The 19,244-nt window shown below is 38.0% G+C and overlaps 2 protein-coding genes across 2 annotated transcripts; one reads left to right on the forward strand and one right to left on the reverse strand.

Moving 5' to 3' along the window:
* Positions 1-1,375: 1,375 nt before the first annotated feature.
* LOC113272590 (pentatricopeptide repeat-containing protein At3g22470, mitochondrial-like) lies at positions 1,376-15,898 on the forward strand. Its single transcript, XM_026522404.1, has 4 exons — positions 1,376-1,421; positions 1,540-1,674; positions 14,115-14,741; positions 14,839-15,898. The coding sequence occupies exons 1-4, from the start codon at positions 1,376-1,378 to the stop codon at positions 15,678-15,680; spliced, it is 1,650 nt and encodes a 549-aa protein (XP_026378189.1). The 3' UTR covers positions 15,681-15,898.
* LOC113272591 (cytochrome P450 71A9-like) lies at positions 15,877-17,568 on the reverse strand. The gene is made up of 2 exons (XM_026522405.1): positions 16,657-17,568; positions 15,877-16,553 (listed from the first exon to the last, which is right to left on the reverse strand). Exons 1-2 carry the CDS (start codon positions 17,566-17,568, stop codon positions 15,945-15,947), a joined length of 1,521 nt encoding a protein of 506 aa, XP_026378190.1. The 3' UTR covers positions 15,877-15,944.
* Positions 17,569-19,244: the final 1,676 nt, after the last annotated feature.

The following is a 19,244-nucleotide window of genomic DNA, read 5'->3' on the forward strand; positions in this document are numbered from 1 at the left end:
TAAACGCCTGCATACAACAACTTGAATCTCTTGTGATCAATCACGCACAGAACGAAGTCTGCCAACAATGGATTATCACAAGATCGTCTTTAGAACTGCAAACAATCTAAAGATCCCTATAGAAACTTTGATCTAGTTTGAGTGAATATTATATCAGAAGAGAAGATTCTCAAGCATAAACAAACTGTGCAATCAAAGTTCAACCATCGTTAGTCAATCAAATCAACTGAAAACACAAGATAAACCACAATTATCTAGTTTCCCACCAACGGTACTAATTGATCTTCTAAATCCCAAATAATACTTTAAACTGAGCGGCCGTAAGAGATTTCGCCTAATTAGGTTACTCCCCTCTCCAGATAGGCGGCTTCACCAGTAACAACACAACCGAGGAAGTTTGTTGTCACGAAGGATTAGTTTGCTCGAAATGCAAACTTCAAGTATTTATAGACAAGGAAGTTTGGACAATTTCCAAAACCGAAAATATTCTCAAGATATGCAATAAGTTCCAAATTCGGTTTCCATAAATCCTGGAAATGCTCTGTCCAAAATATTGACCGAAAATCTCTTTGGAAAATCTCTAACTAGTAAATGCATATTACTAATTCTTATTTTCCATATATAAAATTAAAAACCTTAAATAAAAGATTCATAACTTATTTTATTTCGATCCTAGGATTTTCTTCCTTTAGTTATAAGGAATAACTTTGAACAATAAAAGATAAGCATTACTGGACGTGTTCAAAGTGTGTCGACATCCTTACTTTGTAAGTCATCTTTCATACTTACAACCTTGAAACCGATTTGCCACACTTCCAAACAAGTTTAGAATTGGTTCATCTGACTTTCAAGAAATATGTGATTGATCAAGAATACACAATCACAAATCATGTGTTTAACGGTTCTACCAAAACAAGTTTCGGTTCTACCTCCATGTGAGTATTGTGCGTAGTCACACTAGCTTTCCAAAATTCGGTTGACTAGGTACTAGGATCGGTTCCCCACATATATATGTGATAGACACATTTTTGTGTCTAATTTGTCCTCAATGTTTTGTATTGTTGGTACTCGATTTCGTACTTACTATGGTGTTTTATGTGTTTGTAGGTATTTTTGGGAAATAAACATTTTTGGAAAATTCGGCTCGAAAAATTGCTCAGGGCACCCCCAGAAAAGTACTAAAGGCACCCTCATTTTGGATAAGGGGCACCCCAGTACACCCCCAAAGGCAGCTGCTATCGGCACCCCTACTCTGGATAGGGGCAACACTTTCTTCTCCACGGCTTAAACATTTTTGGCGGGAAAGTGCAGGTTTGAATATTGTTCACCTGCGGAGTTTGATGTTCTCAATTTGGAGGAGTTGTGGCGAGATTCAATGACTCCAATCGACTCATTCTATCCTGTTACATCACACAGGACTGGTAAGTCCTTCATATTCGAAAAATGTGGGACAAATATGCGGATTTTCTACACATCAGGGAGTACGTGTGCGGATGAGATAATTACGGGATTACATCGTGATTTTATGTGTTTGGATAGAGCTTGGACGCTGCAGAAGCGTGTGCGAGTTAAATAAGGAAGAATCAGCACTCGTTGACAACGTGAGAAGAGAAGAATGGGAAGAAAATATTCCCGAGAAGATATCCCTTCACTGCAGAATAAAGAGAGATTACTGTGAGTTATTATGGAGATTTTTCTTCGCCTGTTGAGTATCACCCTGGGGTAGCAGAGAAGGTCGACGGAGAGTTTGGGAGATTATAGAGCATCATGGAGTGGAGAAAATCAAGTTCCAGAAATATTTTTCTGCTGCTGCTCATCTGAAGAACAGACCATCCAAGACAGTCGTTTTTCAACAATGGAAATGACACACATGCGAGGGTCGAGAATCAGCGACAATACTGTTCTATCGTTCTTTTCAGTTTGTAACACTTATAACTGTTGCAAACCCGGTTTTTAATAGTTTTTCTCCATTTCATCTTTGTAAACACCCTTTGAGCAATAAAAATAAATTTTGAGTGTGTTTCCAACATGATGATGAGATAATTTTCCCACGACCAAGGCAATGAGGAAGCTATTCACTCATGAATAATGGGTAACTATTTCATTTTCTCTAATCTTTAATTATAATTCACTCAATAACTGCTCTTGCAGAGTTTTTAAATGTTTACATAATTTTCTTAATTACTTGTGATTCAATTTGATAGATTATACTTTGTTTAATCATTTTATAATCTATGCTTGGGGAATAAATTAATATTTGAGAATATGTTTGATTATTCGTGAATTAAGAAATAAGGGACTTAAAAGATAAATAGAGTTTTGGATTATTTACCATAATTTATTCATGTGTGATAGTGGAATCAGTGTCTTGGTTCTTCCTAATAATCTTGAATTAAGTTTTGTTTGTTTTTAAATTTTATTAAATCTTAAATCCTTTGCTTTCACAAGTCTCAACGAATTTTATACTACAACTCAATTGAAAATCACATCAATTTTTGGCGCCGCTGAAGCGGATTTGTCTTTAGGATAGAGTTTTTAGATTTTTTTTTAGGTTTTTATTTGTTTTTCATTTTTATTTTTTTTGTTCTTCTTTATGTTTTTGGGTTTTTGTCTTTTCCTTACAGATTTTGGAGCGAAAGAAAAATTTGCCAAAGTTTTTGGTGAATACTTAAAGATTTGGAGTACAAGCAAATAGAAGGGAGCGAAAGAAAAGAAGAATTAAAAAAAAAAAAAAGAGAGATAGAGAGACAATTTTTTTTTTTAGATTATCTTTTTCTTTTGCACTTTATTTTTGGACTTTGGACTGTGGACTTTGGGACTTTATTTTTTTTAAACTCTACGGAAGGGTAGTTTAAATATCAATTGTTTGCAGAGAAGGACGGCGATTACGATATCGCCTCGGCCCCTCGGGTTCGTACATGACATAGGAGTCGTGGCCCGAGTCGACTTCAGCGGTTCATCTCCCATCCGGTACGGGAGGTAAGTTTGTCGAAACACTCGCGAATATCCTGTCAGCGAGTTACTGTATTCCTTCGTTTGCATATATGCTGAGGATTTGAAAACGACTGCTTTAATTTCCTAGTAAAGAGCAAGGACTGGCCATACAAGATAAGGGTTCGGATTTCATCACCGTTCCCTTCTTGCCCGCCTTAGGAAAACGAAACCAAACGCGAACCTAAACCTAAAATTTGACTAGAACGAGACCTATAGGGTAACGAGCTTAATAGGAAAGTCATTCGAAAAATATTGGTTACTCTTTTAAGCATGCTTCAAAGTTCATGATGGTTTCTGTGAGTTGAATACACCGCCTTGTAACACCGGTGAGGCCTTGGGTATCAAAGCTCCACTGAGCTTCCCTCGTCTCGATTTAACTTACTTTAACTCGGATTGATTCCAGAGGGGTTTGCTTAAATTTTAACGAATTCCCTTTCGAAGGATTAGAAGCTGGTCTAGAAACAATCTAAGTGGATCCATCATGCTTTTTGTTTGCTAGAAATCAGTAGGTTTGCTGTGGTGGAGTCAGCCTTGTTTGTGTTTGCATAGAACTTCCCTTCCTTTTAGGATTTCTTTCTTTTTCTTTTGTTTTTCTAGTGTATGCCCAAGGTTTGCTTAAATTTTAACGAATTCCCTTTCGAAGGATTAGAAGCTGGTCTAGAAACAATCTAAGTGGATCCATCATGCTTTTTGTTTGCTAGAAATCAGTAGGTTTGCTGTGGTGGAGTCAGCCTTGTTTGTGTTTGCATAGAACTTCCCTTCCTTTTAGGATTTCTTTCTTTTTATTTTGTTTTTCTAGTGTATGCCCAAGGTTATTAAAGATCGGGCTTGGAAAAGAAACATTTTAGGTCGATTGATTAGTGAAAAACCTAGTAGTTCTTCTTGTGAAGGCGGGGAGCTCAAAGACTCTTCTTTTGAGAGCCCTGTTTTTGGAAACTTCAGTTTTGAGAATATGTCTCTTCATGAGGAAAATAACCCTAGTACTTCAGCTGTGCCGGCAATGGCAACTTTTAAAGATTACATGTTCCCAACTAGGTCCACCCGAGCTTCGTGCATTAAATTGCCAGCCACTACGGCTAATTTCGAGATAAAACTTAGTATTCTTCAGATGATCCCTATATTCTTAGGGAAAGATGATGAGAACCCTTATTTTCATATTAGGGACTTTGAGGAAATTTGTGGGACAATTAGGATAAAAGACCTTACTGATGAAGTCTTGAAACTTAAGATGTTTCCCTTTTCCTTGAGAGATAAATCTAAGACCTGGATGAACAACCTACCATCTGAATCCATTGAAATATGGCAGGAACTTATTGCTGCTTTCTATATAAAATTCTACCCTAAGCATAAAACTGCGTCTATTAGGCAGAAAATTAGTGCTAGTGTACAACAAGAGGGAGAGTCTCTTTATAGGTTTTTAGAGAGATTCAATGATCTCCTATCCCAGTGTCCTCACCATGGATTTGATAAGATGAAATTAGTAGAGATTATTTATGATGGTTTAGACTATTCAACCAAATCCATGGTTGAGTCTATGTGCGCCGGTGAGTTCACTAGTAAAAGTGATGATGATGCTTTTACCTTCTTAGGAGCCGTCGCTGAAAAATCCCAACAGTGGGAGTCTTGTGTTGAACCCCCCAAAAGACTCTTGGTCAATAGAAGTATCACCAATGTGGTAGATACAAGCTTCGGGTCTGATGCTAAGTTTGCTGTTTTTTCTAGAAGGTTAGAAGCTTTGGAATTGAATCATCCTAAACATAGGTCTCTTGTTGAACCTGATGATAGGTTTAGAGCCTCTCAAGTGTCTAGTTGTGGAGGAGAACCCAATAACTCGTTTTGGGAAGGTCAGGTTATTGAAGAGCAAGCCGATGCTGTCTATAACAATGCTAGGTTTGAGAACCGTCAGAAGTTTGACCCATACTCAGAGACTTACAACCCTGGTTGGAGAAACCATCCTAATTTTCTTGGTCTAAGGGTCAGAATCAATGACAGTTTAGTAATTCTCATCCCCCCCAGGTTTTGGTTATGCTAAGAACTCTTCAGGTCAACCTCAGTTTCAGAATGAGAAAAAGATCTCCACCTTAGAATAAACCCTTATTATGTTATCAAAGAACCATGAGATGTTATCAAAGAACCACTATGGTTTTCAAGAAGAAACCAAGCAGAATTTTAAGAATAATTCCCAGTCTCTAGCTAACTTAGAACTTCAAGTCGGCCAAATAGCTAAGTTTCTTAGTGAAAGAGAATATGGAAGATTCCCTAGTCAAACTGATCATAACCCTAAAAGAGAGAAATCGTACAATCATGTGAATTCTATAACAACCCTTAGGAGTGCAAAGAAAGTTGAAAATAAGGTTGCCATGTCTGATAGTGAACATGATGTAGTTCACCCTTCTAAGCCAGAAAATGAGGAGACAGAGACCAATGAGGGTCATGCTGAGCCCGACTTTGTTCCCAGAGCCCTGTTCCCCCAGCTGCTAGTTCCAACTAAGAGGGAATCCAACTTTAATGATATACTGGAGGTTTTTAAGCAGGTTACTATCAACCTCCCATTGTTAGGTGTGATTAAGCAGATTCCCGCTTATGCCAAGTTTCTTAAGGATATGTGTACGCGAAAGCGAAAAATTAGTGTCCAGAAGAAAGCCTTCCTAGCTAGTCATGTTAGTTCTATTATTCAGAATACCACTACTCCTAAGTATAAAGACCCAGGGTCCCCTACTATTTCTCGCACAATAGGTAAACACCGTGTCGAGAAAGCTTTGCTTGACTTAGGAGCCAGTGTGAACTTACTGCCATACCATGTGTACCTTAAGATAGGACTTGGTGAGATGAAACCTACCCAGATGACACTTCAGTTAGCTGATAGGTCCGCTAAAATTCTTCGTGGTGTGATCGAGGACGTTCTTATTGAGGTCGACAAGTTTATTTATCCAGTGGATTTTGTTATCCTAGATACCCAACCTGTCCCTGACCCAGAGAACCAAATACCAGTGATTTTAGGTCGCCCGTTTTTAGCTACATCCAATGCGATCATTAACTGTCGAAATGGTATTATGAATTTGTCTTTTGGTAATATGACTATTGAGATGAACATTTTTAATATTAGTAAGCTACCCTCTGAACTAGATGACTCGAACATAGAAGAGGTGAACATGATAGGAACATTAGTCGAGGAGTCATTACCAAACACTTTGTTAGAAGATCCATTAGAGAAATGCCTAGCCCAATTTGGGATTGATTTTGATGATGACGATGTGATTAATGAGGTGAATGCTTTGTTATATTCAACCCCTTTGATAGACACTAGTAATGGCTGGAAACCTAAGTTTGAACCTCTAACCATTTCTGAGTCTACTCTAGTTCCTTTGTTAGAAAAGCCTCCTAAGTTGGACCTTAAACCATTACCAGATTCCCTGAAGTATGTATTTTTAGGCCCATCTGAAACTTTACCTGTGATTATAGCATCCAACTTGGATAGTGATCAGGAAAGTAGGCTAGTGACCGTCCTTCAGGATAACAAGAAAGCTTTAGGGTGGACCATAGCAGACATTAAGGGTATAAGTCTTACTGATTGTATGCATCATATCTATTTAGAGAGTGACACCAAACCTTCTAGGGAGATGCAACGTCGACTGAACCCTAATATGAAAGAAGTAGTTCGAACCGAGGTTCTTAAGATGTTAGATGCATGCATTATCTACCCCATTTCAGACAGTAAGTGGGTCAGCCCCGTTCAGGTTGTTCCCAAGAAGTCCGGTATTACTGTAGTCCAGAACGATAACAATGAGTTAATCCCAACCCGGGTGACCACGGGTTGGCGTGTCTGTATTGACTATAGGAAATTGAACAAGGTCGCTAGGAAGGACCACTTTCCCCTTTCCTTCATCGACCAAATGCTAGAGAGATTAGCTGGATGTAGCCATTATTGATTTTTAGATGGATACTGCGGTTATAATCAGATTTTCATAGCCCCAGAAGACCAAGAGAAAAACACTTTTACCTGTCCCTTTGGTAACTTTGCACGCATGCCTTTCGGGCTATGTAATGCCCCTGCGACCTTTCAGCGTTGTATGTTGAGCATATTTTCTGACATGGTAGAACGGTTCTTAGAGGTCTTTATGTATGATTTTTCAGTGTTTGGTTCGTCTTTCGATGAGTGCTTGCATCATTTGTCATTAGTTTTGACTAGGTGTAAGGAAAAGAATTTATTGCTTAATTGGGAGAAATGTCACTTGATGGTTCGTTCAGGAATTTTTCCAGGGCATATCATATCTTCGAAGGGTATAGAGGTAGATAGAGCCAAAGTTGACCTTATTAAAACTTTACAGGTCCCAAAAACCGTAAGAGATATTAGGTCATAAGGCATGCTGGTTTTTATCGTCGATTCATTAAGGATTTTAGCTTAATTTCTAGACCTCTTTGCAATTTGCTTGCAAAAGACGTTAAGTTTGTCTTTGATGATGCTTGTTTAAAGGCTTTTGAGAAGCTTAAGAATTTACTCACTACCGCCCCCATAGTCCAGGCACCCAACTGGAACCTACCTTTTGAGATCATGTGTGATGCTTCAGATTATGCTATCGGTGTTGTGCTAGGTCAGCGAGAAAATAAGTTACTTCATGTGATTTACTATGCTAGCAAAACTCTGAATGATGCCCAGTTGAACTATACCACTACGGAGAAGGAACTATTAGCTATTATGTTTGCCTTAGACAAGTTTAGATCCTACCTCTTAGGTTCTAAGGTCATAATCTTTACTGATCATGCTGCTTTGAAGTATCTTATTTCCAAGAAGGATACTAAACCTAGATTGATTAGATGGATCCTACTGTTGCAGGAATTTTCCTTAGACATTAGAGATAAAAAAAGGTGCAGAAAATGTAGTAGCAGACCACTTGTCTAGGCTTGTTGTGGATACCCTTAATGATTCTCCTCATGTTAGAGATAGGTTTCCTGATGAACAACTGTTTTTTGTTACCCAAGCACCTTGGTATGCGAATATAGTGAATTATCTTGTTAATGGTCGAATGCCCCAACATTGGGGTAAACAAGATCGTTCTAGGTTTTTAGCCGAGGTGAAGCACTTCTTTTGGGATGATCCTTATTTGTTTAAGTATTGTCCAGACCAGATTATTAGGAGATGTATACCTGAGAGTGACCAGTCCAATATTATTTCCTTTTTTCATGATCATGCTTGTGGGGGTCACTTTAGTGCTAAGAAGACTGCTTCTAAGATATTGCAGTGTGGATTCTATTGACCTTCATTGTTTAAAGACTCTCATAGTCACTGTGTTACTTGTGAGCATTGCCAGAAGTTAGGAACCATTTCCCGTAGGAACATGATGCCCTTGAACCCTATTTTAGTTGTTGAGGTCTTTGATGTGTGGGGTATTGACTTTATGGGTCCGTTTCCTAATTCTTTTGGTAACCTTTACATCCTCGTCGTTGTAGACTATGTATCTAAGTGGATTGAGGCGGTTGCGTGTAAAACCAATGACCATAGGGTTGTGATTGAGTTCTTGAAAAATAATATACTTACACGTTTTGGTACACCGCGAGCTATAATTAGTGATGGAGGGTCGCACTTTTGTAATGGACCTTTTAGGCTTTTGATGAAGAAATATGGTATTACACATAAGGTAGATACCCCATATCATCCACAGACTAGTGGTCAGGTAGAGGTTTCCAATAGGGAGATAAAGCGTATATTAGAGAAAACAGTTAATCCTAATCGGAAAGACTGGTCGTCTAGGCTTACTGATGCTTTATGGGCTTACCGTACTGCTTTAAGACCCCCATTGGAATGTCACCTTATCGACTTGTGTATGGAAAGGCATGTCACTTACCTGTTGAGTTAGAACATAGAGCATATTGGGATATTAAGCAGCTAAATTTTTCACTTGACAAGGCAGGATCCCATAGAAAACTCCATCTCAATGAGTTGGAAGAGATTCGTATAGATGCTTACGATAGTGCGAAGGAGTATAAGAACAAAATTAAACTTGTGCATGATAGAAATATTTTAAGGAAGTAATTTTCTTCAGGTCAAAAAGTTCTTCTGTATGATACCCGTTTGCATCTTTTCCCTGGGAAGTTACGTTCTCGGTGGACGGGTCCTTATTGTTCGCACTGTCTTTCCTCATGGAGCTGTTGAGATCGAGACACCATATGGTAGTAGTCCTTCTAAGGTTAATGGTCAGAGATTGAGACCATTTTTAGAGGCTTTTCCTACAGGTGATGTTGAGGAGGTCCCTCTGGAGGACCCTGTTTACCCTTGATTGACCATCGAGGCGATTGTATGTTGTATATTAGTTTTTGATTTCTTTCTTCACCCAGGTACTATCTTTCCGACTTCTCTCTTTACTGATTCCTCGTGTTACCTTACTTTTTGGTATTGCTATTTCATTAGAAACATTGAGGACAATGTTAGATTTAAGTTTGGGGGTGGGGAAGAAACTTTTTGTTAGCTTTTAGTTGCAATAAATAAACTCCAAAGCCTAGAAATTAATGCTTATTAAGATTGGCGCTAACCAATCTAAGTGGATGGTAACATCTTGGTTGTAGGAGTTGAGGAACCAATCTGATTAGATGGAAACATCTAAAGATTCTATTCATAAAAGCACAGTGCTCAGGTGTTAGAATTAAAAAAAAACATGGTAGTTTCGCCATAACTCGTTGAATGCTAATCCCTTATGTTTTTATTTCTTAAGTGATTTGGTGGGGCACACGACTCAAGTTGTTACCATTCCTAGGGTGAAATAGGGTGATTGAGACTAGACCATCAGACCAACCGAAAAAAAAAAGAAAGAAAAAAACAAGAGTTTGAGACCAGACCATCAGACCAACCGGAATAAATTCAATAAAGTCGACCACTGGTGCCCTTGTATATGCCAGTTGTGTTGACCTAGAGTTAGGTTTATCGACCACTAGTGCCCTTGTATATGCTAGTTGTGTTGATATTAGTCAGACCGGTATCTCAGTCCATTAAGATAGGTTCATCTTGGCAGAGGCCTTCAGACAGATTGGGAAACACCGTTCACTTTAACCATCTATTTTTCTCTTTATCCATCTTCTTAATCTTTCCATGTGATTGGTTGACTCCGGTTATGATGTCTAGAAACTATCTGAGTAGAGCTCTGTCACTTATATATGAATTATAGTATGCTGAGTGCAAACTCGTGTACAGCAATTGGAAATTCGCATCAGGGTACTTCCTTCTATAGTCAATGTTTGTATGCCAACCAATGAGATTCTTTAGTGCCTTCCAAGGTTCTGCGCAGATAGTTAGGGTCTGGAGTAATGGTTTTGTGGGTACACCTTTGGTAAACCCTCCGGAGACAACACTCCACCGCTAGGGCCAGCTAGCGGTTTAACGGCTTGCTGCACGTGCTAAGTGTAGTCATTTTATTTTTTTTAGATTAGATTTGCTCGAGGACTAGCAATATAATGAGTTTCGGAGTATTTGATAGACACATTTTTGTGTCTAATTTGTCCTCAATTTTCTGTATTGTTGGTACTCGATTTCGTACTTATTATGGTGTTTTATGTGTTTGTAGGTATTTTTGGGAAATAAACATTTTTGGAAAATTCGGCTCGAAAAGTTGCTCGGGGCACCCTCGGAAAAGTACTAAAGGCACCCTCATTTTGGATAAGGGGCACCCCAGGACACCTCCAAAGGCAGCTGCTATCGGCACCTCTACTCTGGATAGGGGGAAACCATTTCTTCCCCACGGTTTAAACATTTTTTGCGGGAAAGTGCAGGTTTGAATATTGTTCACCTATGGAGTTTGATGTTCTCAATTTGGAGGAGCTATGGAGAGATTCAATGACTCCAATCAACTCATTCTAGCCTGTTACACTCACACAGGACGTGTGCGGATGAGGTAATTACGGGATTACATCGTCATTTTACGTGTTTGGATAGAGCTTGGCCGCTACAGAAGCGTGTGCGAGTTAAATAAGGAAGAATCAACACTCGTTGACAACGTGAGAAGAGAAGAATGGGAAGAAAATTTCCCGAGAAGATATCCCTTCACTGCCGAATAAAGAGAGATTACTGTGAGTTATTACGGAGATTTTTCTTCGCCTGTTGAGTATAAATATCACCATGGGGTAGCAGAGAAGGTCGACGGAGAGTTTGGGAGATTATAGAGCATCATGGAGTGGAGAAAATCAAGTTCCAGAAATATTTTTCTGCTGCTGCTCATCTGAAAAACGCGAAGAACAGACCATCCAAGACAGTCGTTTTTCAACAGTGGAAATGACACACAGGCGAGGGTCGATAATCAACGACAGTACTGTTCTATCGTTCTTTTCAGTTTGTAACACTTATAACTGTTGCAAACCCGGTTTTTAATAGTTTTTCTCCATTCCATCTTTGTAAACACCCTTTGAGCAATAAAAATGAATTTTAAGTGTGTTTCCAACATGATGATGAGCTAATTCTCCCACAACCAAGGCAATGAGGAAGCTATTCACGCATGAATAATGGGAAACTATTTCATTTTCTCTAATCTTTAATTATAATTCACTCAATCACTTCTCTTGCAGAGTTTTTAAATGTTTACATAATTTTCTTAATTACTTGTGATTCAATTTGATAGATTATACTTTGTTTAATCATTTGATAGTCTATGCTTGGGGAATACAATTAATATTTGAGAATATTTTTGAATTAAGAAATAAGGGACTTAAAAGATAATTAGAGTTTTGGATTATTTTCCATAATTTAATCATGTGTGATAATGGAATCAATGTCTTGGTTATTCCTAATAATCTTGAATTAAGTTTTGTTTTTTTTTTTAAATTTCATTAAATCTAAAATCTTTTGCTTTCACAAGTCTCAACGAACTTTTTACTACAACCTAATTGAAAATCACATCAATATGGTATCTAACTTGTATGTGTTGCACATATCCATATGATCGGTTCCCCTTTGCCTAAAAACGTGTTGCACATGTCCATAGGATCGGTTCCCTTTTCTGCTACAAACCTTGCTGCACCTCATACAAGGATCGATTCCCCTTTGTGATGTGTTGCACCTCTTACTTGGATCGGTTCCCCTTTACCCAGATTTGGTCATACACTAAACCACAAAATCGATCATACCATCTCAGGTGATTACTTAAGATCGGCTTCACTAATAAAAGTCATACCAATACATAAGTCAGGCCTTTGTGAATAGTTTTACCAAGAACACAAACAAGTCATGAGCGGTTACACTAATCACACATATTGGTAGTTCATAAGATATGCAATGAATAACAATACCAATAATTCCTGGCGACTTCCTTTTCGATTCACAAAACAAGTTCATGAACTTACTTCCTTAAAACACATGTAAAACATTGTTTCCTAGTATGAAATCCTCACCTCATACCCATACATAATCACAATAACATTGAAACGATTATGTCGATGTCTTATCTACAAAGTTTATGGTTAAGCAATAAACCTCGTATTGTATTCCTTAATACTATGTCTAGCTAGAGTGTTCATGCTTCGCAGTTTTGTTTTCAATATGCACGACTTGAAAGATGCGTTAGGGAATGAAACAGTTCAAGTCAAATATCACTAACCACGAGTAGAAGGATTATGCTGTCGTTGTATCTTCTTACTTCTTCACTTCTTCAAGTCTTCGCAATACTTGTAATGTCTCGTATCCTAATACTTTCAAGCTAACCTATACGAAGTTGACTCTAGTACATAATGAAGAGACTCTTTAAATGAGTTTGAGTCACTAAAATATGACAATCAAACTTGACATACCAACACTTGGTGGGTTCAACCGAGCTATGCTCTAACACAAACGATTCTGAACAGCCTCCATAGCCATTTTCAACACCTCGAATAATGACGAGCATCTGGTTAAACTTGCTTAATTTTTACTCCTGACTGCAACCTGGGCTTTTAACACTCTACCCGAGAGACATACTGATACTACTGATCAAACTGTATGAGACACGCAAACCGAACCTATTCCATAGATTCAAACAGTTTCCTGAACAAGCTTCAACACCCCGTCTTGCACCTATGTCACACAAAAGTTCTTTCCACCGTGCTTGATTGAGACTGTCACACTTTATAAGTGTTCCAGTTCTATAAAAATCCATCACGCTTCTGTCACAAACAAACTATAACTGTTCTTCAGCAATATTGTTGTCCAACTGTGACACTTATTCATTCACCCTTCTGTTCCACTGTGACATATTCTTCATGCTGTAACATAATAGTCACACACTATTGGTTCCCGAACGACTAAGGCATTTAAACAAACACCATGTTTGCAATATTCTGTTAACTGAGATACTATGTTTCTGCAGAGCACAAACGTGGAAGCAATAAACGACTACATTGATAATCAATTCAGTGTACAAATTCTCATGACTCAACAACCTATTTATAGTTTAACAAACTTGACAACTACTCAAAACACTTTCCTAACATAAACCAAACTCTAAATAAAGAACTCTTCTTGAACCAAAAAACTTGTTTCTCAAGATAACTCGACTTCCAAATATAATCTTGGTTTATTATTTCCAACACTACCCAATGTTTAAAGGACAGTATTACGACATGTCCTTATATGGATAATTGCATAGACAATTTTCTGCTCCATACTACAGATGGTCTGTCTTTTGACAGCAAGAATACCATCACGATGTCGATGAATATAGTTGTAGTTATACAGCATCACGAGCTCTTTTTTATAAACGTGTCTTAGTAGGGTACGTATCTCGAGGTATCGGTGTTGTTATATTTGATGTAAAATCTTTGGATTCAAAAATAAGAATGCATGCATGGTATACTTGGGTTGTGTATCACACAATATTGTACTTGTGCAGTTGTGCATGTTGTTAGTCTATATCAAAAATTATGAAGGCACCCCGCAATAAATTACTAGCACACATATGGGTGGCTCTACGCACAGATAAAACAACTACGCTATAAAAGTTACCAAGGTACATGCATTGTCTGAAATAACTGAGAAAATGAGTTTGGCGCAGAGATTACTGTATATAAGACCAATCTCCAATTATGAAATATTTGTGAGAAACTACTATAATATGTCACAACTGGAGAGGTATGTGAAGGATGAGTCCAAATTTGGAAGAATTAAGAAGCTTGGAGATGGCTTGAAATACTTCTTGAAAGGCCATTGCCATCTACAAGAACATTTAATCATCTTTTGAGTTTAGTTTCAAAAATGAAATGTTATTCAGATGTCATTATGTTGTTTTACAAGAGGATGAATTTGGTGGGAGTAAAACCAGATATTTATACATTCAGCATTTTGATCAACTGTTGCTGTCAATTAGGCCAACTGAATTATGGGTTTTGTTTGTTTGGAGAAATGCTAAAGAGAGGTTATCATCCTGATAAAGTCACATTTACTACATTGATTAAAGGGTTGTGCATCAGAGATGAGATTGAAACTGCGTTCGATATGTTTGCTAAAATGGCTCACACAGGTATTCAACCTGATGCCTTCACATGTAATACTCTCATACATGGGTTTTGTAGAACTGGCAAAGTGGGTCTTGCTATTCAGTTAAAAAGCAAGATGTCTGAATGGAATTGCAGACCGAATGTGGTTTCGTATGTTGTAATCATAGATACTCTTTGTAAAGGAGGTTTACTTGATGAAGCTTTAGTTCTCTTCTCTGAAATGCTTGACCATTCGAATGCTGTACCGAATGTAGTTGTTTACACTTCTTTGATTAACGGGTTTTGTAATTCAGGCCGGTTAAGTGAGGCAAAGAGACTCCTTGAAGAGATGGCTAGTAGAGGAATCTCTGCAGATTTAACAACTTATAATTCAACATTGCCTGCATGGTCAACATGAAGAAGCAAGAAAATGTTTTGATGAAATGATGGATCGAGGGATTTCACCCGATACGGTAACTTTTAATATATTAATAGATTCACATTGTAAAGATGGGATGATGGAAGATGCCTGGGGTTTATTTCAACTAATGGACAAGTTGAACATTCAACCTGATCAGATTACTTATAATTCAATGATGGATGGTTTGTGTTTGACAGGTCATCTGGAAGAAGCTGTTGAACTGTCTGACTCGATGGTGGATAGAGGCCTTGCGCCAAATGAGTTCAACTACAATGTGCTAATCGATGGGTATTGCAAGAATCGTAAGATGGACGAAGCTATGCAGCTATTCAAGAAAATGAAACGAAATGGATTGCAACCAACAACAGTCACTTACAATACATTGTTAGGGGGTCTATACTGTTATGGAAGAGTTAGGGCTGCAAATAATTTGTTTGGTGAGATGCAAGCTTTTGGTCCATCTCCAGATACTGTCGCATACGGTACAGTGTTAAATGGGTACTGCAAGAACGGAAAAGTGGAGGAGGCAGTAGAATTGTTTGAATCCATGGAGAATGCAGGTATGATAGCTAATGCATATATGTACAGTATTCTAATTCATAGCTTTTTCCGAGCCGGCAAGTTGGGAGATGCAAGAAAACTATTTAATGAAATCCCCAATAAAGGAGTAGCACCTGACGTAGTAGTATATAACACAATGATCAATGGCCTCTTTCACAATGTGATGTCATTGGAAGCTGAAAAACTAATCATCGAAATGGAAGAGAAGGGTTGTTTACCAAACGCTAGAACATGTGATATCATCATTCAGGCTTTTCTTATAGCAAAGGAGACTGACTAGGCATTACATTTTCTTCGCAAGATGTGTGAAAAAGAATTTGTACCTAGTGATTCTGTTTTTTCCTTTTTGTTGAAAACTCTCTAGGCAGATGAGCTAAGAAATCTATAATCTGATAAAACATAAAATTAGGCTCTTATTGTCCATGTGGGATTATTTCTCAACATTTTCCCATCTTCGGAAATGATTTACATCAACAACAGAAAAACTACAAATGCAAAGAAGTAAAAAGGTTCATGGTTTTCTTTAGAAACAGTTTTGCGCTTATCATTTACGGATATCAGCTGCAAGGCAGAGAGGAATCTTCTTATGCACTGCAAGGCCAAAAGTTCCATTCATATCAACTTCTTCAGTTTTCATCCCGGAAGGCAGTTTCCAGTCAAAACATTGCAGTAAATTTGCAAGAACAAGTTCAACAAGCACCGCGGAAAAATTAATACCGGGACAGCCTCTTCGGCCACCCCCAAATGGTATCAATTGGAAGTCTTGACCCATATACTCTATATTATTGTCTAAGAATCTTTCAGGTCGGAATTCCTCTGGTTCTTTCCAATATTTTGGGTCCGTCGAAATTGCTTTTGCATTAATGAGAACACATGTTTTGACTGGAATGTCATATCCTTCGATGGTGCACTTCTCTCTGGTTTCCCTGGGAACTAACAATGGTGCAGGAGGATGCAGTCTCAATGCTTCCTTAATTACTAATTTCAAATAACTTAGTTTGTCAAGATCACTTTCTTCCACTATAGCTTTAGTTCCTGTTTCTGTTCTGACCTCTTCTCGTGCTCTCTTCATGACTGATGGGTTCCTAATAAGCTCTGTCATAGTCCAAACCAGTGTTGTCGCAGAAGTATCAGTTCCAGCAAGGAACGTGTCCTGTAAAATCCATTGGGGAGAACATGTATGTTAATAGTGATCAAAGTACAAGAGGGAGATAACTGAAAGACTAAAAAATGAAGTTAAGGGAAGATTAACAAACCATGATAATGGCTTTAATATTGTCTTTTGTGAGGTTGATACCGTAGCTAGTATCTTGCTGAACACGAAGCAGAACGTCAACAAAGTCTTTTGTGCCAGATTTCGACAATTTACCATGGTTGATGTGTTCGTCAATTACTTTATCAAAGAATTCGTCCATACACCTAAAGTTCTTCTGTAGTCTTGTGTTTAATCCATCAAACTTGTGAATCCAACTCATCCACGGGAACAAGTCCGCAGTACTGAATCCAGCAAGCAAGCTCTGTGTTTCTTGAAGCATCGTGTAAAACGTATTCTCACCCTTATTGTTTTGTTTAGCTTCATACTTCATACCAAAAGCAACTCGACAAGTTACGTTGTTCGTAAGACAAACCAGAACCTCGCTCAGATTAATAGGAACTGAACAAGCAGAAGATGCACGCATGGAATGAATTGCAGAGGCAACCTCAACTTCTCTCACTGCTCGATATGACAGCACCCTCTTGGCACTTAAAAGTTCCAAAATTGCTATCTTTCTGACTTGTCTCCAGTATTCACTATAACGAGAAAAAGCAATATCAGAACAACCATAAGATAGTTTTGTGAGAGCATAAAACATGCGTCTGTCGCAAAACGCCAGATCATGTGTTTTGAGGATCTGTTTTGCCATATCCGCCGAAGACACAACAAGAGTCGGAATTGAGCCAAGTTTAAGAAACATTAAAGGACCATATTCATTGGAAAGCTTCTGAAGTGATATATGTGGCAAGCCATTGCCTAGCTGGTGCAAGTTTCCAATTAAAGGAATACTTGGCGGACCTGGTGGATATTTGCATCTTCCTTCTCTTGCTTTGTGTTTCAGTAACAGCATCAACAAAGTTGTAGCAAAAACAAGTAGAAGAATTACGAAATGGTAGTAGTAATGAGGGCTCATTGTAATGTTACCAAGCTTTGAATTTCAAATGACTAAATGAGTTTAGGTTAGCAAGTTCTTTGTTAAGGGTAAGCACACCATTAAATAAGAAACGCCAAGACGACACATGTAGGCGCCATGATGAAATTGCTTTCAGGTGAAGCCAGGTCACTTTATCTTCACGTGTCATTGTCATGTTGTGGCGGCTTACTATTTAAATCTACACGTATCTTCTTCAGAGTAAGTGTTTAGGGAAAGCATGTACGTGCATCACTGCAACAACTTCACTGATGTTGTAGTAAAACTCTGAGCGAAGCTACACGACTCTTCCATATCTCTGTCTTTCCTTTCTTTTTCTTTTTCTTTTTTCCATCTCTCTGTTTGGTTATGGGATGTCTTTTTTTTAATTAATTTTGGGATTTTGTCCATAGCTAAACTATATCCAAATTAGCTTTTAAGAAGAATCCATTTATCCTAACATTCTGTTAGTCTTATTTTTCAGTAGAGTCTCTCACTCTCAAGTTACAAGGTTATTGGCAGAGCCGACTCTGACACTTTGAAGATATCCAAAATAAACGCCGAAAGATTGCCCCTTTAACCATTTGACCAAGTCAACATAGTTTGACCCCAAATGGGAAAATGTGTCTCATATTTATCCTAACAGTCTGTTAGTCTTATCTTTCAGTAGAGTCTCTCACTCTCAAGTTACAAGGTTATTGGTAGAGCCGATTCTGACACTTTGAAGATATCCAAAGTAAACGTCGAAAGATTGCCCATTTGACCATTTGACCAAGTCAACATAGTTTGACCCCAAATGGGAAAATGTGCCTCATATTTATATTTATTTTCATGTGATTCCCCTCATACTATATGACTGTCCGCGATGGGTGGCCGACGAAAAAAGATGACAGATGCCTTCGTAGTAGGATGAACAAAAATATCAGTGTATGAAATACATATTTTCTTAAATTCAAAGAGCTATGGAGTGAGGGTCTTAATTCAATATAAATGAGTCTTACTGGATTTGCTTAAATTAGGTGCTATTATGGAGTGAGAACATACACTCATTCATCAATAATCATTCATACACTCACTGGATCGAATGAGTAGGCGACAATGGAGACTAAATGGTTGAAAATCAGCCGCTTGTAAAAAAAACACCCTTGAGCGGCTGAAGGTCTTCCGCTCAAGCCTATTTTTAGAGTTTTATTAGGTTAAAACTCTTGTAAGCGGGACCCACAATTAGGTTTTATTATTAAAACAAAAATACAGGGAGGCATATGTTCAGCCGCTTGGAGAGATTGTTTTCCTTCAAGCGGATAAACATCAACCGCTTATATCCTTAATTTAGCTTCCCATGATCAGAAAAACACTCATTGAGCCTGTCTCTCGTTGGTTTTGGCAGTAAATGAGTGTTTAAAACACTCATTCCAATCCCTTATCTCATTAATTATTTAAAACAAGGAACTAACATCCTTCCCTTGATTTGTCAAAAGTTGTCACTATTTCAAAAAATTTGAACGGTTTTCAGAAACTCAAAAACCGATCACGGTCTCGACCTAAATCTCTCTAGGCAATTCTTTTCCATTTTCTTCCACTTGTAAGATTTTTTTTTTTTATCAATAAAAAATATGGTGCTTGCGAGTTTCGAACTAAGATCACTAGTATCATCACCCGAAAGCTTAACCACCATACTC

This window comes from Papaver somniferum, chromosome 4 (assembly GCF_003573695.1).
Source record: "Papaver somniferum cultivar HN1 chromosome 4, ASM357369v1, whole genome shotgun sequence".
In the NCBI taxonomy this organism is placed as follows: Eukaryota; Viridiplantae; Streptophyta; class Magnoliopsida; order Ranunculales; family Papaveraceae; genus Papaver; species Papaver somniferum.